The 19,490-nt window shown below is 40.2% G+C and overlaps 1 protein-coding gene across 1 annotated transcript in view; it reads right to left on the bottom strand.

The window, feature by feature from the left end:
- Nucleotides 1–19,490, bottom strand: part of ERN1 (endoplasmic reticulum to nucleus signaling 1) — a 76,878-nt gene that overhangs the window by 20,026 nt on the left and 37,362 nt on the right. Inside the window, exons 4-11 of the mRNA XM_042451719.1 lie at nucleotides 17,877–17,955; nucleotides 11,819–11,891; nucleotides 11,166–11,288; nucleotides 10,310–10,411; nucleotides 9,938–10,199; nucleotides 7,857–7,935; nucleotides 4,665–4,821; nucleotides 2,931–3,049 (exon numbers count right to left, since the gene is read on the bottom strand). Coding sequence (XP_042307653.1) covers nucleotides 2,931–3,049; nucleotides 4,665–4,821; nucleotides 7,857–7,935; nucleotides 9,938–10,199; nucleotides 10,310–10,411; nucleotides 11,166–11,288; nucleotides 11,819–11,891; nucleotides 17,877–17,955 — 994 coding nt within the window. The remainder of the gene's footprint in view (nucleotides 1–2,930; nucleotides 3,050–4,664; nucleotides 4,822–7,856; nucleotides 7,936–9,937; nucleotides 10,200–10,309; nucleotides 10,412–11,165; nucleotides 11,289–11,818; nucleotides 11,892–17,876; nucleotides 17,956–19,490) is intronic.

The raw sequence follows: 19,490 nt of genomic DNA, 5'->3' as shown, positions 1-19,490 counted from the left end.
TTAAAGCCAGCAACAGCCAAACCATTGCTCAAAAAGCCCTCCCTGGACCCCCTGGTAAGGAACAACTATAGACCAGTCTCATTGTTGCCATTCTTAGGCAAGATGATCGAGAGAGCGGTCGCTGTCCAACTCCAAGCAGTCTTGGATGAAACCGATTATCTGGACCCATTTCAAACTGGCTTCAGAGCGGGTTATGGAGTGGAGACTGCCATGGTCGCCTTAGTCGATGATCTCCGTCTGGGCATGGACAGGGGAAGTGTGACCCTGTTGGTGCTTTTGGACATCTCAGCAGCTTTCGATACCATTGACCACGGTATCCTTCTGGAATGCCTAAAAGAGTTAGGTATTGGGGGCACTGCGCTCCAGTGGTTCCGTTCCTACCTCTCGGGCAGATTCCAGATGGTGCAGTTGGGGGACACTTGCTCCTCCAAGAGGGAACTGACATCTGGCGTCCCTCAGGGAGCTATTTTGTCCCCCACTCTGTTTAACATTTACATGAAACCGCTGGGAGAGATCATCCGGAGACATGGGGCGCGGTGTTATCAGTACGCTGATGACACCCAAATATGTTTCTCTGTGCCTCTGACTGATGCAGTGACTAAGGATGGCATCTCTCCTCTGAATGCCTGCCTGGAGTCGGTAATGGGCTGGATGAGGGAAAACAAACTCAGCCTGAATCCAAAGAAAACGAAAGTACTGGTGATAGGTCCCCCAGGCCTTAGAAAGGAAATTCATCCACCTGTCCTGAATGGGGTCACACTTCCCTTGAAGGATGAAGTTCGCAGTTTAGGAGTACTTCTGGACTCGTCCCTGCAGTTGACATCTCAAGTAGATGTGACGGTTAGAAGTGCTTGCTATCAACTCTGGTTGATATGCCAACTGAGACCCTATCTGGGCCAAAGGGACCTTGAAACTGTGGTACATGCTCTGGTAACCTCTCGCTTAGATTTCTGTAATGCGCTCTACATGGGGCTACCCTTGTACCAAGTCCGGAAGCTTCAGTTAGTACAAAACATGGCAGCCAGATTGGTCACTGGTGCGTCCAGATTTGACCATATAACACCTATCTTGAAAGATCTCCACTGGCTGCCCATTCACTTCCGAGCGCAATACAAGGTGTTGGTTACTACCTATAAAGCCCTACATGGCTTAGGCCCGAGTTACTTGAGGGACCGCATCTTCCCCATATGATCCGCCCCGCACTCTCAGAACATCTGGGAAGAACTTATTGGTAATTCCACCTTCCAAATATGTTGCCATATCCCAGATGGCCTTTTCAGTGGTGGCCCCGCGGATGTGGAATTATCTACCCGAGGAGCTCCATCTGACAACCCCCCTAGAAACATTCAAAAAGAGGCTTAAAACTTTTCTTTTTTGTCAAGCCTTCCCCCCCTGAAGAATGAAGCTGCCTACTCTGTTGCCATCGATTCCCTACGCTTACCCCTGAATGTGAACGATTGTGTTTAAAATGTTTGTGATTGCATGGTTTTATTATGGGATTTTATCTATTTTATGCAATGTTTTAATGGTTTTTTAATTGTTTGTATACCGCTGTGATCTGCGGAAAAGCGGTATATAAATAAAATTTATTATTATTATTATTATTATTATTATTATTATTATTATTATTATTATTATGTAGCCTGACCTCACCCATCCATCCACTTTACCAGGCAGCAGCTCAATGATTTGTTTAGCTGGTGATAAGGGTGCATGATGATGACAAGTATGCCTCCTCCCACCAGTAAATGAGGCTGCAATAAGGAATTGTGATATGGCTCTTCCTTCTGATAGCCACAGCTTTGCTCACTTGTGAGGGGGGGCTCCAATTTTTCCCATTAGTACTCCTTTCCCATGAGAAATTCACATAATTCTTTTACTATGAATTTTAAGTTTTAAATACCAGTTTATTCACAACTACATTTACCTGATAAATTTGCAATTGGTCAGGCTTTTAAACAGACTAGTATTTATTTGTTGACTGCTTTTGTTATTTCATTGTTAGTTTTAGATGATAGTGTTGAATTGTGAATTTGTTATTGTGTGTCAATTTTGACTTACAGCAACCTATCACATGAGAGACGGGATTCCCATCCCTGTCCTGTCCTTCCCGCCCAATCGCAGGAAGGACTTTCCCACATGATCCGTACCTGACCCATCTAGGCAGCGCCAGTGAAAGTGATTGCGTGAATCACTTTCATATGTAAGCGCACTGAACTTCTCATTCGGCCACCAGGGAAGTGCTAGTGAAAGTGATAGTGCTAAACGCTTTCACATGAAAGCACTCTGAAAAGTGCTTTCAGCCATCAGTGAAATGTAATTCTCCTGTCATTTGCCATCATTTTTTATTAACAGAAGAACACATTAATACAATTACACTTCACTGTCAAGTGAATAACAGATTCAGCGTGCTTCCATGTGAAAGTGATTAGCGCCATCACTTTTATTTGGGTCATGGACAATCCCGTCCTTATCCTGTCCCTGTGTGATAATCTCTCTTGTCAGAGTATTCTTGGCAAGATTTATTCAATGGTATCCCATTGCCTTCTTCTAAAATATAGCCCACAGCACCTGGTGTTTCCTGACAATCTCCCTTCCAAGAACTGTGCATTTTTGTTTATCTATTTTATATTATAAAATAAAATAAAATAAAATAAAGCTATATGTGACTGAGAAAATGTACTGATGATATTCTCCTAGGTTCCAGTCTGTTTAAGAATCTGTTAGATAAAGACATTTGTTCTGTTTTTGAGTGAGAGGGTTTATGAGATCTGAAATTTACAAATCCTATCCCGACCACTCCCCACTATCCAGTTTAAAAAAAAACAACAAACACACACACACACACACACACACACACACAAGATAAACTTCTCCATGCTGCTACTTCCCTAATGAATGTGTTAACAAAAAACATTTTATTTACTAACCTCTTCAAAAGCAGCTTTGTCAGATTCTGCTGGGATCACATTTTCATGTCGCTTTGGCAAATTACTTGGAAATTTCTCCAGGATCTTGGTTGGAGCCGATAATGGTGTCTCATGGTGCCCTTGAAACAGAAATATGTTTTCTATTATTCTCATAGAAAAGAAATGGCCAAGTCACATCATTTGATAGTAGGCTGTATTTAAATGGCTTGAAAATATGGTGACTCAAGGCATTGCTGGCAACAAACTTCTAGATAAGGCCAAATATTTGTTTCTTATTCAGTATTCTGCCAGGAGTAACCAGTTTATAAGATCTTTGCAAGCAGGACATGAAAGTGACAACAGCCCTTTCTGATGGGTGGGGAAGACCTGTGGCCCTCTAGATGTTATTGGACTACAATTCCCATCATCCCTACTCACCATAGCCCATTAAGGACAGTATGAATTGCATTCCAGCAACATCTCAAGCTGTCCACATTACTCATCTACCCTCTATCAGTTTATCCAAATCTGTTCTGAAAGCTAACAGTCGTCACTACATAGCCACTACATGACTACAATGCTACAAGGCCCCTTCCCCTCCACCACTCCCTTCTCCTTTTGTGTCGTATCTTTTTAGATTGTAAGCCTGAAGGCAGGGAACCGTCCAATTAAAAAGATTGTATGTACAGCGCTGTGTAAATTTACAGCGCTTTATAAAGGTTAATAATAATAATAATAATAATAATAATAATAATAATAATAATACATGTTGTGGGAGCAGATTTTGTAAGTTGAATACTTATATGCTCTGTACTTACAAAATATTTACTATTAAATACTATTAAATATCTTCTAATTTGCAAATGAATGCAAAGGCTGTGAACAGAATGTCTACCTATTCAAGTTTTAGTTCACACATTCATTCTTACGATAGCATATAATTTCAGATTCTAAAATCTAAAACTAGAAGTACACTTTTGCTAATAATCCATACAAAAGACAACTATACTGTTTTGTCCTTGAGCTATTTTACATCCCTTATATATTAAAAAGTGACAAAAATATAAAGTAGTTTCATCACTGTAAATATAAATGGTTGTTGAACTCCCATATGAACTTTTATGTTGCATTACTTTATTACTTAGGGCAGGCCAAAATAAAGCTGCTTTTGGTCACTTTGGAGGTATGCTATTCAAATACGGCATGCGTCCTAAGAGGCCGTAAGCCACACCAAAGCAACACTCCAGTCCTTAGGACTGCAGTGTAGCTTTGGCACAGCTTCTAGCTTCTTAGGATGCATGCATCATTTAAAGAGCATACCTCCAAAGTGACCAAAAGCAGCTTTATTTTGGCCTGTTTGTATGGGCCCTTGGTTATGTAGAACAGGCACTTTACTGAAACCACTTTACTGAATTGCAAAGACAATTAACAGGGCATCAGCAAGAGTGCCTGATGTGCACTGAACCAATGTGATATGCATCACGACCATTGCACATTGGTCCTGTTGTGCATTGGGCTCCAATGTGCATTAGACAATTTGTTGGATCTGCTACATAGTAATGTAACAGCAGCTTTTTAATGGACATTACACAGCTGCCCAATACTAATTCCTGCGTAAGTAAGTCCACTTATGAAGATCTATGTCCCCAGCAGAATTTTGTCCATGTTTCACCAATATGCTCCTTATTCCCTATCTTAATTTTACATTTTTTTCCACCAGAGGGCACTACAATGCAGAAGAAGTTGGATGTTTACCTATTAAAAGCCAGTGATTTCTCAAATAGTGGAGACTGTTCTTTTGTTTAAATCCAGATGAGAACTTCAGATCAGTACTTGGAGTGATAACGCACTCTTCAATGGTGACACCATGTGTTTTCGGACCCTCAATCAGAGGTATGGGACTTCCTCGGGGCTATAGAAAGAGAGAAATGTGTTGATACTGTTCTTTGGACCCAGCAATACAGCATCTACTTTTTACAAAGCAAAACAAGCAATTTTTAAAATTTCACTGGAGTTTAATTTCACATTTTGAATCTCAGATGTCTATATTTATATAGATGAATGAAGGCCTCCATGATATTGCTAGCAAACAGATAAGAAGCTCAAAGATTATGGGCCATAAACTAGGTCCATTACTGACATAAGGTGAAGCACCAAGAAGCCCTTCCCATATGCAGGGGATCCATTCTGGACCACCACCCTCAGCATATGGGGAAAGAGCGTATGCTCAAGCTCCATAGAAAATAATGGGGTGCATGCTCGCAGCAGTACGCAACGTGGTTACGCACCCCATTACTTATGCTGGGGCTTGCCTTCCGCATAAGCTCAAAGCCGTGGAAGGCAAGCTCGCCAATGGGGAGGGCCGACTATATTTTATTGGTACTTTGGATTATTAATTCAAGGTTGGATTTGAATTAGCCCTGCTCACTGAGAGAGAACAAGATGATCTCTGTGCCTTCTATGAGGAGTTTTTCACTTAAGTGATTGGTAAGATACTAAATAATAATAATAATAATAATAATAATAATAATAATAATTTTATTTATATACCGCCTTTCCAAAAGATAAAGGCGGTTTACAAAATTACAGAAACAAATACATAACACATGCAGACTAAAATTCACTCCCTTATCCCTTAACTAAAATACAATCATTAAATTATAATTTAAATTAACTAAACCTTTAAAATGATTAAGATTAAAATAAACAAAGTTAAAATAGGCAGGCATGCAGGGGATATTTGGGGCAACCAGAGGATGACCTGCATCAATGAGCAGGAGGATCAATTGGGTAACCACAGCCAACCTGGTTTTTCTTGGCTGCAGTAAACTCATCCCAGAGGACCTGAGTGTGCAGGGTGGATTGGGTGGAAGGAGGTACTCCCTAAAGTAAGCTGGACCAAAGCCATGAAGGGCTTTAAAGGTTATCACCAACACCTTGTACTGCACCCAGAAACTAATTGGCAGCCAATGAAGCAATTTTAATATGGGTGTTTTGAACCACTTGAAGTTTCCGAACTAGGTACAAGGGTAGCCCCATGTAGAGTGCATTGCAGAAGTCTAGTCGAGAGGTTACCAGCACATGTACTACCATTTCTAGGTTCCCCGGTTCCAGGAAGGGGCACAGCTGGCGTATCAGCCAAAGCTGATAACAGGCACTCCTGGCTGTCACATCTATCTGAGCTGACAACTGAAGGGACAAGTCCAGGAGTATGCCCAAGCTACGCACATAGTCCTTCAGGGGAAGTGTGACCCCATCTAGGACCGGTTGACAGATCTCCATACCTGGATTTGGGGTCCCTATATTAAGTACCTCCGTCTTATCTGGATTTGGTTTTAGTCTGTTTTTCCTCATCTAGTCCATTACTGCCCTAAGACATTCATTCAGAGGAGAGATGCCGTCCTTAGTTACTGCAGCAGTTCGGGACATGGAGAGATATATCTGGGTGTCATCAGCATACTGATAACACCCTGCCCCATGTCTCCGGATGATCTGGCCCAGCAAGAACTGATTATGACTAGTCACAGCTTTGGGAACAATTTTAAAGTAAAATGATGTAAAATAATTTACTTTCCAGCTTTAAAGTGGCAGAATTGGGACAATTCATTTCTCATGGTGGCTAGCATCTTGTTCAGCAGTTTCAAGATTGTAAAATGGATTTACAGTCTCCTAATGACTGAGGATTCATGTTTACAGTCATGACTGAATGTGACCCGCAAAAAGCTACCTTTGCAGCCTGGCAGTGCCCCAACTGAAACATTTCCGAGGTGCTGCAGATGGGTGTGTGCGCGCACTGCAGTGCTCTCCCAGTTGTAAGGCACCTTGAGAAAAGCAATTTTGGGAGGCTGCTATGGGTTCTCTCCGGCTTCCTCTTCTTGATGTGCCACATGACTGGGAGAGAGCTACAGACATCATTTCCCAACACCTCAATCTCCATTACCTTGGAAACTCTTTGGATGGGTCCCTACCAGCCTGAATGAATACATTTTGAGGGGGCTTCTGTGGCATTGTAACTGTCATGGCCAGCCAAGAGCAGGTCTCGGAGGACGAGGAGGAGGATGTGATTACTCCAGTGCAGGAGGAAATGGAGGCTCCACCAGGTCCTAATTCTGCCCTGCCAGATCCCAGTCCTGTCCTTCCAGTCCCAGAGGACGAAGGTCGGCCAGGTCCTAGCACTGGAGAGATTCCTCTTGAGGCTGAGTAGCCTAGTGGTGACTCTGGGGAAGAGCCAAGCCTGGAGGTACCTTCCTTTAAGCAACGCAGGGCTGAGAGTGCTTGCGTGCGTCGGTCCAGGAGAAATGCTGAGAGACAATTGGCAAACAAGCCTCAGCTAGCACCGAGAAGAGAGTCTCCTACTTAACCACCTGGGAGACGCCGACTCGATGCCAGAGTTTATTGCAGTATCCTTCTGTGTGATTACTGTCAGCACTGGCTCCTTGCTCCCTGGAACCCTTGTTTGCCTTGAACCCTTGACTTTGGAATGGACTGGACTCTTGTTACCTTCTGGCTGCCCTGACCTTGGACCGAACTGACTTCTGTGCTCTGGAATCCTGACCTTGGCTTTGTTACTGTGGACTAACCGAAAGGCCTGTAGCATGCCTTTTAGCTCCTTTCTTGTTAAACAATCCTTATCAGCAATTGTTTGGATTTGTGCTGGCTGTAGTCCAGGACAGAAACTGTGATGACAGAACTCAATTTTGTAGTTTTGCTCATCATGGGCATGATATTTTTCTGTTTAACATGTCGACATTGATTCCTCCCTCATCTCTTCACAGAATGTAACTAACTGAATGATTAGGGGGAAAACCACATGACTTATTTGTGAACAGAGTTGCTCACTTAAGCAGTAGTTAAAATTAACAGAAATCCGAACTGTAAAGAAATATGGAAAGTTCAGATTTCCATCTTGCAAAAGGGATGGCACAATAGAAATTCAGTAGAACATACCATAATAGCTACTCCTTCATGAACCATTGATGGCGATGCATACAAGCCTGTGGAATGTTTGCCGACATAGAGCGTTGGCCTGGAAGCACAGTAATGAGAGGCAGGAAGGTAATTTTACAGGGCTGTTTCTATCTCCCCCAACATCCATCTGTAGACATAGCTGCACACTATATGCTATTGCCAAGCCAACTGGATGACCAGAAATTTATGGTATTAATGTAAAAGAGCACTCTCGTTTTTAGGAAGTGCAATTCCTGCTTTTTATAATCTCTGGTGGCACAGTGGTTAAATGCAGTGGTCAAACTGTAGCCACTCACTCACAAACCACAAGGTTGTGAGTTCAATACCAGCCAGGGGCTCTGGGTCGACTCAGCCTGGCATCCTTCCATAGGTTGCTAAAATGAGTACCCAGCTTGTTGGGAGCAATTAGCTTACACTTTGTAAACCACTTAGTACATCAGTAAGCAGTATAGAAATGTACTTGCTATTACTGTGCAAGATAGCCTGTCTGTTGAAACCACTGGAAATAGTTCCCATTCATTGAGAAGGAAATAAATGTGTGTGTGTGTGTGTGTGTGTGTGTGTGTGTGTGTACCCATTCACCATTTAACCTGCCTACTCTTTCTTATGCCAATGCCTGGTTATATTAGTAAGCCAGTGCATATAAACATGGTTTGGAGCAGATGTCATACCAGACCATGACCTACACGAGGAAGCCATTCTTTATCAAAAGATAAACAAGGTCCAAACCAGAAGAGCCAGTGTGTCACAGCAGTTTGAGTATTGGACTATGACTATGGAGACCAAGGTTCAATTCCCTGATTGGCCATGAATCTCTCTTGGTGCCCTTGGGCAAGTCACATGCTCTAAGCCTCAGCAATGGCAAACCTCCTCTGAACAAATCTTGCCAAGAAACCCCCATGATAGGTTAGCGTTAGGATTGCTGTATGTCGGAAATTACTTGAAGGAACACGGCAATAACAATAAACCAGATATTTAAAGGCCTCAGTTAAATGGTGGTGGTGAGAATGTATACCTTTTCTGTATATTTTGGATGTCTAGTATTATTTTAACGGTACAGGACTTGTTTATTAACAGGCTGAAGCCAAATCCTGAATTCCATTATGTTAAGACAATTTGAAGCTTGACTTCATGTTAGTAATTCAAAGGCTGAAACAATGTTGAAAGTTGATTATAAAATGATCTTTCCTGAACTGCATGTGTTTTAATGAGATAATATCAACATCACATTGGTCCTCTTATTTTCTGTATTTGAATATCCACATATCTTGGTCTCTGGTTGCTCCTATGCATAAGGCCTTTCCAAGTGATACAAAACAATACTAGTGCTAGACCTACTCCAGCATTATCAAGGTAATATTCTTGAAGGGAAACAACAGGTATGCTATCAGTAAGTTTAGTTCATGTACTAGATTTTAAAAAACCTGGACTGAATGTAGAGAAGTGCAAACAAACACAGTGAGACTGTTCATCTCTTTCTTGTTGCTGCAGCTCCTAGAAGATGCTCTTGAAGATTGGAGCATACTTCAAAATTGCACGAGTGGCACAAACACTTGCAGCTGGACAGTGATTTGTGGAAATGTGGGGCCCCTTTTGTTCTGGGCAGAAGCACCTTCCACAAACAGAAAGAGGCTGCTGTTTTAAAAGAGGGAAGAGATACAACTCAATAATGGAGAAAAATAGTCTAGAAGGAGAACAAATACTTACACTGCACAATTCCCACCCCTGATCTAGAGCAACAGTGTAGTAGGCTTTGAGGGGAGAGGTTAAAGCTGACTGGACTTTAAAAACACATCACATGTAACAAGATTTAATAATGATTGTAAAAAAATTATATGGAAAGATCCTACAACCATTTCAGTGCTTTGGCAAAGCAGAATCTCCTTCTACAGCATAAGACTGTACATACAATTCTTTTAAACCTACACATTGTTTGAAGGCACTGGAAAATCATAGTGAAAACATGTATCTCCTTCCTCACCTAGATAAACAGAGCTGACCTCACATAACAAGTTTTTAAAAAAGGAAAAGAAATCAAAACAGCAGTGGGGGGGACTTACATCAATTTACTTTTGGCCTCTGTTTCTTTTGGGAATGGATACTTCCACTTAGTGATGCGTCCAACTTCACCAGACATGAATGTTAGGTAGCGCAGTGTTTCTACCCCCACATTTGTGTGCATCACTTTCCACAAGCCTTCCCGCTGCCAGATGTAAAAAGCTACAACAGGGGAGCCATAATTCTGGAGCCACAAGATGTCCCCTGACTCACTGTCAACAGTCACCACCAGCCCATCTCCATTAGACGCAAAGTGAGACATCTCTACAACAGATACAGAGGAAAAATATCATATTGAGCTTTTGTTTGTTCAGAGCTATGTAAAATGTGCCAAAGTATCATTTCAGCCTGGCATTAAAAATCAACATTCTTACTATATTGGACGTCTTCATCAGGCAAGGTTGCTGCATAATCAAAATAAGTAGCATTCCAGCGGACCTCTTTACTCTTGGTATCATACATGGTGATGGTATATTCTGTTAAAAAGGAATACACCCTGTAAATCTGTATTTCCACTAGACAGAATAGTTCTACATTCTCAGCCACAGCAGAGGCAGTATGACTACCAGTGCAGGCAGTAAGGAACATGAAAGTGAGGGCACTGTGACACTCATGTCCTGGTTACACACTTCTCCTTGGTATCTGTTTGGCCGCTGAGGGAGCAGGATGCTGGACAAGCAATGAAGTTGGTCTGAACCAGCAGGGATTTCTTTGCATTCTTATATAAACAAAGACCGAACTGTTCCCATATTAGTTAATCTTCAAAACAAAGTATGGTTTCAGATGATATAGGATGGCACTGTGGGAGAACCTCCCTGCCCTAACTAGGGACTTCCTGAGATCAGTTAACTGGCTACAGTTGGAAATGGATGAGAAGATGGATCCATGGTCTGAACCATCATGGCTGCTCCTATGGTTATTTTACCTAGGACAAAGTGTCATAGCCAGGCAGGTATTTCTGAAGAGACAATGTGGCATAATCACCAACATGGGCTGAATAAAATGTGATGGTAAAGAAGTCAACCAAAGATAATGATTTATACAGCCATTGTGCACTTCACTGAGTACCTGCAAAACTGCGCTTTCCATTGTTATGTGAAAGTTAATTATTTTTTAATGCAAACCCTTCATCTTGGGGATTAAACAGACCTCATGACCCAAGGTCCTTTCAGGCCTGCCTGGCTTTACATAGTGACCTTCTTAGTGAAGCAAGTGGGAAAGAAAACATACCTGTTCGGCCAAGATACAGGAGAGATGTAGATGGGCAGAGGCTTTCAGCAAATGAAGAAGTTAAAGTCTGCTGTTTTTCCCCAGTTGCAAGGTCTACCACATACCAGCTATCCTGCTTCTTCCCTAACAGAAAAGACAATAATTGAGTATCATGAAAATTGATTCTCAAAACACTACCTTCCTCAATACCCAGCCAGCAACTTGCTGTTCAAAAAGTTGTTTTACAGTGTGGTGTGTTTTATTATCCCTTTTATTTTCATCCCCCTAACAACACAAGGGAATTGAGGCTGATAAGGAAAAACAGCCCAAGCCCAGCCACTGATTTCAATTCTGAAAAGAAATCTCAACATCAATATCTAAAAAACCTGCATAACTGCAGGATAGAACCTACTTCAATAGATAAAAAGGCCAATAACAAAGCAGTGCCTTGGACAACAGCTTGAGACAGGTAACTTATTTTTATAAGGAATTAAAAACAAATTTAAATATCCAAAAACATCATGAGGAATACAAAATTTACAGCTATTGCTGGGGAAAAATTTCCAAGTGTGATCCTTGTCAGTACAGCATAATTAGAAACTGATATGTGTACTTGTGTGGCAACGTCCCATAATAAATACAGTTTACTATTAAGGAAGCAAATCAAGCCATACCCATGTACAGAATTCCATCCGAACTGCGGCAAGGAGATGCTTGGACTAGTTCAGGGATGGTGAATGGCAGTTTCTAGAATACAAATATCAGCCATCTTAATATAACACAGAATATGAATGTTAGCCACCTTAGATTTACATCTAGTACTTGGTGAGTTTTGCAAGACAAAACTAAATTACAGTAGTAGATTTCATTTCTAAGCATGATGTCTGTGCCAAATGAAAAAGAGTGAGGAATTGCCTACTTTAGCAATCCCATGTACGTCACTGCCAATTTGAATTATCTGCATGCTGTATCTGCGTCACACGACATGACAGAGATTTCTATCAGGAGACCTGCTGCATTAAGTTATCATCACAGCAAGATAGTGACAAGTATACGGCCATATATTTCAAAAATCAGATACTGTTGCTGTTTCTAATGGAAAAACCTTCTATTCTTCTTGCTCCTCTGTTTTGCCTTCTCCCTATTTATACCCCTGTAATCTTAGTTGTTAAAAATGTGAAGTTTCTCATCCCCACCACACAGCAATTTTATCATACACCACATTCACATTTGCTCAATAGGATTAATATGATCTAAAGTTCATTTCACACTACTGTACCTAATTATAGCAATATGATTCCACTTTAACTGTCTTGTTTCCAGTGGCATCCTGGGTGATTTGCAATTTAGTCAGAGGCACCAGAGACTTCTTGCTGAGGATTCCAAAGGTCCTGTCCTCAGTTGTATATCCCAGGATTCCACAGGATGTTGCCAAGACCAAGTGAATCAAACACCTTTGATTTTGTACTATGAACTTGATTTAGGCTGCTGCAACACTGCATTTTGACAGTTAGAATTTAACTGTCGTAGCTCCATCCTAGTGAATTCTGGCACCAGATCTCTCTGACAGAAAAGGCCAAATATCTCACAAAACTACAAATCCCAGAATTCCACAGTACTGAGCTATGGCAGTTAAAGTGTTGTCAAACAGCATTATTTCTGCAGATGCAACCTAGGTCTGTGTTTCAAAGAATAAAACATAGGAGCAAGAAACTCATATTACCACTCTCTAATATTTAAAAATATATTTCTTGTAAATGAGGAAGGGGATGATGACAATTTACGGTCTATGAAGCCAAAACTAAAATGTATCTTCGCACCAAATGGAAACATAGATTTACTTTTTATGTTTATTTCATTAGGCTCTTCCTCAATGGAGACCAGAAACAGCATATTTTGTCCTCCACATTTATCATCACAATACTGTAATTTTATCCTCACAATAACCCTGTGAGGCACTTTAGTCTAAGAGACAGAGACTGGTTCAAAGTGAATTTCATAGCTAATCAGGGATGTGAATGATGATCTCCCCAGTCAAAGTCTATTTTTCTATCCATCATACACCCTTGGCTCAATCAAGAGGACATCTAATACTGAGCGGCAAAATGCCTTTAATTAGTTAATAAATAAAAAAAGTTTGGTGTGTTAGTTTAAATCTCACACACAGAGGGAGATTGGGAGCACTTGGGAACATATATGAAATTCTTCTCCTCCGTCACGGCCAGATAGCTATGCACTGGATGTTACATTTACATAAACACAGTATGCACATCTTAATCCTGCATACAACACATGCATGGCACATACATATAATAGAGACAGGAGCTAAATATGTTAGTGCATTTAGCTGCTATTTAAATGATAAGACGAATGCATGTATGTCAGAGAGAGTGGGGGCACCACAAGGAAAGGCACAAGGTTGGACTGTAATGTCTTTTTCACTAAAGCCTCTTCATAGCAATAACGTTACAAAGTGAAAATAGAGATATTTTTGCACATTCAACTGCATTCTCAAGTCACTCACCACACCACCACATACCAATACCTGCACTGCTGAAGATGCTGATCCACTTGTTCCCCACCCCACATATAGGGAAAGGAAAAAACACATACACACTTGCTTTTTACTCTGAAATATCCTGCACTGACTTCTAAAGGATATAGAGGACACTGATGGGCAGCAGAATGAAGATGGCTCCATGCCTCAGAGATTTAACTTTCGGCAACTCATGGAAAGGACCAAGCTTCAAGTATAACAGTTCTGCATACAGTATGTTTAAAAACAAAAATGGAAAAGGTATCCTCAAAATGTTAAAGTCATCCAACCAGTTCAAGTTTCAAGTTTGTGTGCAGGGCACAAAAATACTTCTTGTGCCTTATAGAAACATCATTCACAAGAACAAATTTGTGAATTTCACTAATAAATTGGTGACAGTAAACTGAAATAGTGAAACAAATCTGGTGCATTTTAGAGCTGCATAGAAAGAAGGTGTCATTTTTTCTTTGCTGTGGGAAGAGGAAAAATGGAGCATAACTGCTACCCCCAGGAGCTAAATATACTTCAAAAGTTAGAAGAATGCCTTCCCGTGCATAATTTTAAATATTCTAAATGATACTAGAGGTTAAAAACACACAATGTTCAGAAAAGGCTGCCACCTACACAAACAACAAACAACAAAAGTGACGTTAAGAGCACAGGAAGCTGCCTCACTGACCATCTCTGGCTATGAGTCCAGCTAGCCCACTGCAGGGATGGGGAACATGCCATCCTTGAGAAGCTGTTAGACTGCAACCCCAGTCAGTCTTAGACAGCATAGCTGATGGTGAGGTTGATGGGAGCTGCAGTCCAACAGCACCCAGAAGGTCACATATCCTCCGGTTTTGGTCTACTATCTGGGAAGATCATATTCCATCTGATTTAATCAGCCACCATCGGATTAAAATAAAAAATAAGATGCAAGATCTGTAAAGCACGTTTACAGACCACAATGTCCTGGGAGGCATTTGAAAGGAAATATATTATTTGTCAAAATTATAAGAAGTCAGAACAAATTCAGGGGGTAAAACTTGTAGGAAGTTAATATTTATCTCTGTTTTATCACAAGACTGCACTTCTTAAGAATTACACAATGAACCTCTGTGAGGTGATCTTATCAGTCCTGTTTAACACTTCAAGAACTTTGAAAGAAACTATAGAAGCATCATGTACTGAAATTAATACTGGAACTAACACAACCACTCTGTACATACATTTTTCCAGGAATAGGTAGATTTCTTTATAAGGTTGATGAACATCTTGATTATTTCAGGCTGTCATTAACCACTGTTCTAGCCACGTCAAAAGATATTGCAAGTACCAATTACACTCTTTCAAATTCAGCATATATATTATATTTTAGTGTCTATTAGGCTTCCTGTAAAGCCAAAGACATTTTCCTGAAGCTGAATGCAAATTTCCTAAATGCAAATTCAGCCCATCTTGCCCTCAAACCAGGGTTCAGGGAATCTAGATAAACTGGCATCACAGCTTGAGTGCATTTGTTCTTGGAACTGGCATCCTAAACTTGGCTTCAACACATAACAAGCTTATTAGCCAACTGTATGAGTTGTTCATCATACTGGAAAATATAAGAACTTCACAGGCAGAACCTGACAGGGTTTTTTTTAAAAAAATAAAGGACACTGATTGACTATAAATGGGCCCCTGTTGAGGTTAAACTGTTGGATTTGGCTTGGGAGATCTGGTCTTAAAATTCCCATTGAGCCACAAAATTCCCTGGGTGACCTCAGGTAGTTACTTTCTTTTTCAGCCTGACCTACTTCAAAGGATTGTTATGATGATCCAGTGGGGTGGGGTGGGAGGCTTTATACCACCCTGAGCTTATTGGAGGAAAAATTGGGTATAATGTGACTAACATAATGAAAATTGCTTTATATTTATTCATGCATTTGCTCCTTTTAGTACAAAAAGTGCCACACTCATGACTTATCATTTACTCCTTGTTCAGACAAAACTGTTGTTACGTATGGATTGACAAACTGTGATTTTCACCTGCCCTCCAAACCAGCACTGGAAAACTTGGGAGTTATTACAAGATATGCTCACACACCCGTGTTACATCCAGCCTAGCCTATTAAGATGCTGTCTACTTTGTACTGCCTTTAAATAAAATTCAGAAAATCCAGCTGATGCAAAATTTGGCTGCTAGAATACTTGTAGGATCTAGCCTGCTAGACAAAAATAGACCAAATTACAGATTTCTTTACATATTAATTTTATATGTCAGGCTGATTACCAATTTATTTCTGGGTTCAATTTAAATGGTGGATTTAATATTTAATACCTTGATCTAAAGGACTGTCAACACCCATATCCATCTGTTTAGGGCTTAAGATCAGTCTCTGACGTCCAATGTTCTGACTCCCCATGAATGTTTATCAGGTCAGCAAGCACAAGGAACAGGATCCTTCCATCTGTGGAAAATCCTTCATTCCATGAGAATATCCTTCTGTCAGAATTTAACTGGGCTCTCTCTATTATGGCCTTTAAACTGACTCTTTCATCTTTCATTCTACTAAGCTTTATAATGCTGTCTTCCTATATATAATTTTACACACACTATTTATTTATGTATTCCAATGTTGCATTGCTTTTCTAAGTGTGTGCTCAAAAAGGCAAAATAGAAATTAAACAGAAACACCATAATTCATGAAATTATAACAGATTTAATTTTATGCCTGAAATCTTTGAAAACTTGGAACCTTTCAAACAATTAATTAACAGCACAGAAATTATAATCTTCTCCAGGTATTTCTAGAGAAACATTAAAGGTAAGGTAAAGGTATTCCCCATTGATAAGGTTGTCAAGTTGTGTCCGACCATAGGGGGGCAGTGCTCATCTCTGTTACTAAACCAAAGAGCCAGCGCTGTCAGAGACAAATCTGTGATCATGTGGCTGGCATGATTGCACAGAACGCTATTTACCTTCTCACTGAAGTGATACCTATTTATCTACTTGCATTTGCAGGCTTTTGAACTGCTAGGCTGGCAGAAGCTGGGACTAGTGTTGGGAGCTCACCATATCACACGGCACCTGGGCCTCAAACTACCAACCTGCCGATCTTGCAGTCAACAGAGTCAGTGTCTTAATCACTTGAGCCATTGTATCCCATTGTGCAATAAATGTAGTTTTCCAGGATGGAATTGCAGAAATCCAAGAAACTATTGCAAATTCAGGGACAATCAAAAATGCCCAGGGATTTACTGTTTATTGTTATACTTGACTGTAAAATTTTTAAATTATTTTTCGAAAAGGCCAGTTACAAAATACAGACACGGGACAGCTGGCACATCACAGAGATAAAATCACAGTCATAACAGTTTTATCAGGCCTTGAGAATGTCTAATGGAAACAAATCTTTGTCCTTATCCCATGTGACAGTAGTATGTTTTCAAACACAGGTCTGCCCTAATCATGTATGAAACAATACTGTTTGTGTATTCAGGAGCAGTGATGGATGAGTTTAATTTCAAGAACAAAATGGGAGGCGGGAACTGCATTTTCCAGTTACTCATTCCCAGCAGCAACTTCCCAGGCATTTTGCTTACATTTGGGTGGCAAAAATGATGGCAGGTGACAAACTGAAAATTGAGCTGCTGATGGGGAGAGGATTCAACACCTTTACCCATGCTTGTACTCCTTTTGCTCATTAAATTAAACTCCCCAACCGGCCCTAAACAGAGACTGAGGTAGGTCTTACAGATAAGGGTCTGTATTTCTGTCTCTCTATTTCTGACCTCAGAATCATCCTCTCTAATGCAATGGATGGAAATTCCATGGCAGATTAATTCATGTGGAAAGGCTTTTGGACAAACAAGGTGACCAAACTCAAAGCTGTTTAGGGAAAGGTTCCCATGGTTTTATTGCAAGATTTTCACTTTAAAACACACACACACACACACACACACACACACACACACACACACACACACTAAATGGTCTCTACTGCAGGAGCATCAGGTATTGGGAACAATTAAGGCACGTACTGTAAAAAATACACTGCCAGACAGCCCTCTTCAGTAATGCCTTACCATTTTGTGAATTTTAAAGAAACATATTTTTTCACTTTAATGAAAAGCCCTTTGAAGGCTGTGCATGAATCTTCTCTTGTATTGCCTTGGGCCCATTCTGTAGAAACAAAGCAGCAATTGTCTGATCACATTATACGTACAGTCAAGCCTTCGTTATTCTTGCCACCAAGTGTATACAGGCTTCCATCATTAGGATCAGGAAGAAAGGCTGGTCTAGGACTGAAAAAAATTATTAGAACAGTAATTAATTACTGCATCTGTGAAAAGGGAAGCACAGTAATACATAGAACTTACTTCCTTGTGAAGACAGCTGTTTTTAAAAGCATATCTTATGCTATTTTTAATGGGAAAAGTGAAGTGCAAATACAGCACATTAAGCCACCAGTTTTTACCACAGACCTAGTCCCCAGAGCAGACACTAGATTACAACATCAGACTTTTATGCCAGTACTTTAACTTGCCTTGATGTACTTTTTAAACTCTTATCTTATATTTACTCTTTCCAGAAATCTAAATGCTCTTTATGGCCAAGAATTTATATCCATTTATCTCTTTAATAAATTCAGAATTCTAATGACATATTTAAATAAAAGCCTTTCTTTCCATGTTTTGCGGTGGTCCTGTTCTGATATCTTCATTTTTAGAGATTGTTTAACCCACAATATCTTGATTCAGATAATTTGAATTAAAGTATGTGTGAGAAGGGAGACATAAGCATATCATCACAAGACTTGTTCTCAGTTTGAATAACCATGGATTATCACACTGAGATCTTTATGTCCAAACCAAGGCACTAATTTCAATTAATGAATCCCCTCCCTCCTTCCAACTGTCATCTTCTGGCCTTAGAGGGAGTGAAAGGACAGGGCCAACACCATTGGGCCTGGGCTCGATTAAGAAAAATAGCCCTCCTTCCAGTACATCTGCCTTGGTTCAGGCCTCAAAGGGAGAGAAGAACTGTTGGACCTGATCCCCCCCCCCATTCCCTTCTCCTTTTGTGTCATATCTTTTTAGCTTGTAAGCCTGAGGGCAGGGAACCATCTATTATCCCCTCTGTTGTAAGCCGCCCGGATTCCCAGTGATTGGGAGGCATATAAATAAATCCTATTATTATTATTAATATAGGATAAGATGATATCAAAAATTATTAATAGTCACAACACTATATACATTCTTTTTATCTTACAGAGCAAGTTTCCTTTTTAAAAAGAATATTATCTTTGGATCTGGAAACTTGTTTTTGTTGGTACTGTAGAACAAAGCTCTGATTGTAGAACAAAGGACCTGGAAACTTGTTCTCTTACTGTAGAAATTATTTCTTTGAATACCTTTAGATATTCAGTGTAAGCACATTTCCTTTTAATATGAATGGCTAGGGACTGGGAGAACATATAACTATCATTAATTAATATAATTAAAATTAATTAACTAGTTTATAACTAATTTAAATTACTACTAGGATACTACCATGAGAGTGATTAATTTTGGGCAACCTATATCATTTATATTTTTTGGTCAAGGGGGAGCACTAAATTAATATTGCTCCCTGAGTACAAAATAATCTGGATATACTGTAGGCCACCAGTCTTTTTAGTAGCCTTTTCTGATGTTTTTAATAGCAGATTTTAACAGCAGTTTTTTTTCCTAGCATGGAGGTTAAGCGACTGTAAATGCTGCACCTACATAATTTTGTGTTTTGGCTGCTGCTTAAAAGTGGAGGCAAAGATCCAGAAAAGAGGTGGCAGTACTGTATC

This window comes from Sceloporus undulatus, chromosome 2 (genome assembly GCF_019175285.1).
Source record: "Sceloporus undulatus isolate JIND9_A2432 ecotype Alabama chromosome 2, SceUnd_v1.1, whole genome shotgun sequence".
In the NCBI taxonomy this organism is placed as follows: domain Eukaryota; kingdom Metazoa; phylum Chordata; class Lepidosauria; order Squamata; family Phrynosomatidae; genus Sceloporus; species Sceloporus undulatus.
Note: the sequence above shows the minus strand (reverse complement) of the source record. Positions and strands in the feature narration are given on the sequence as shown.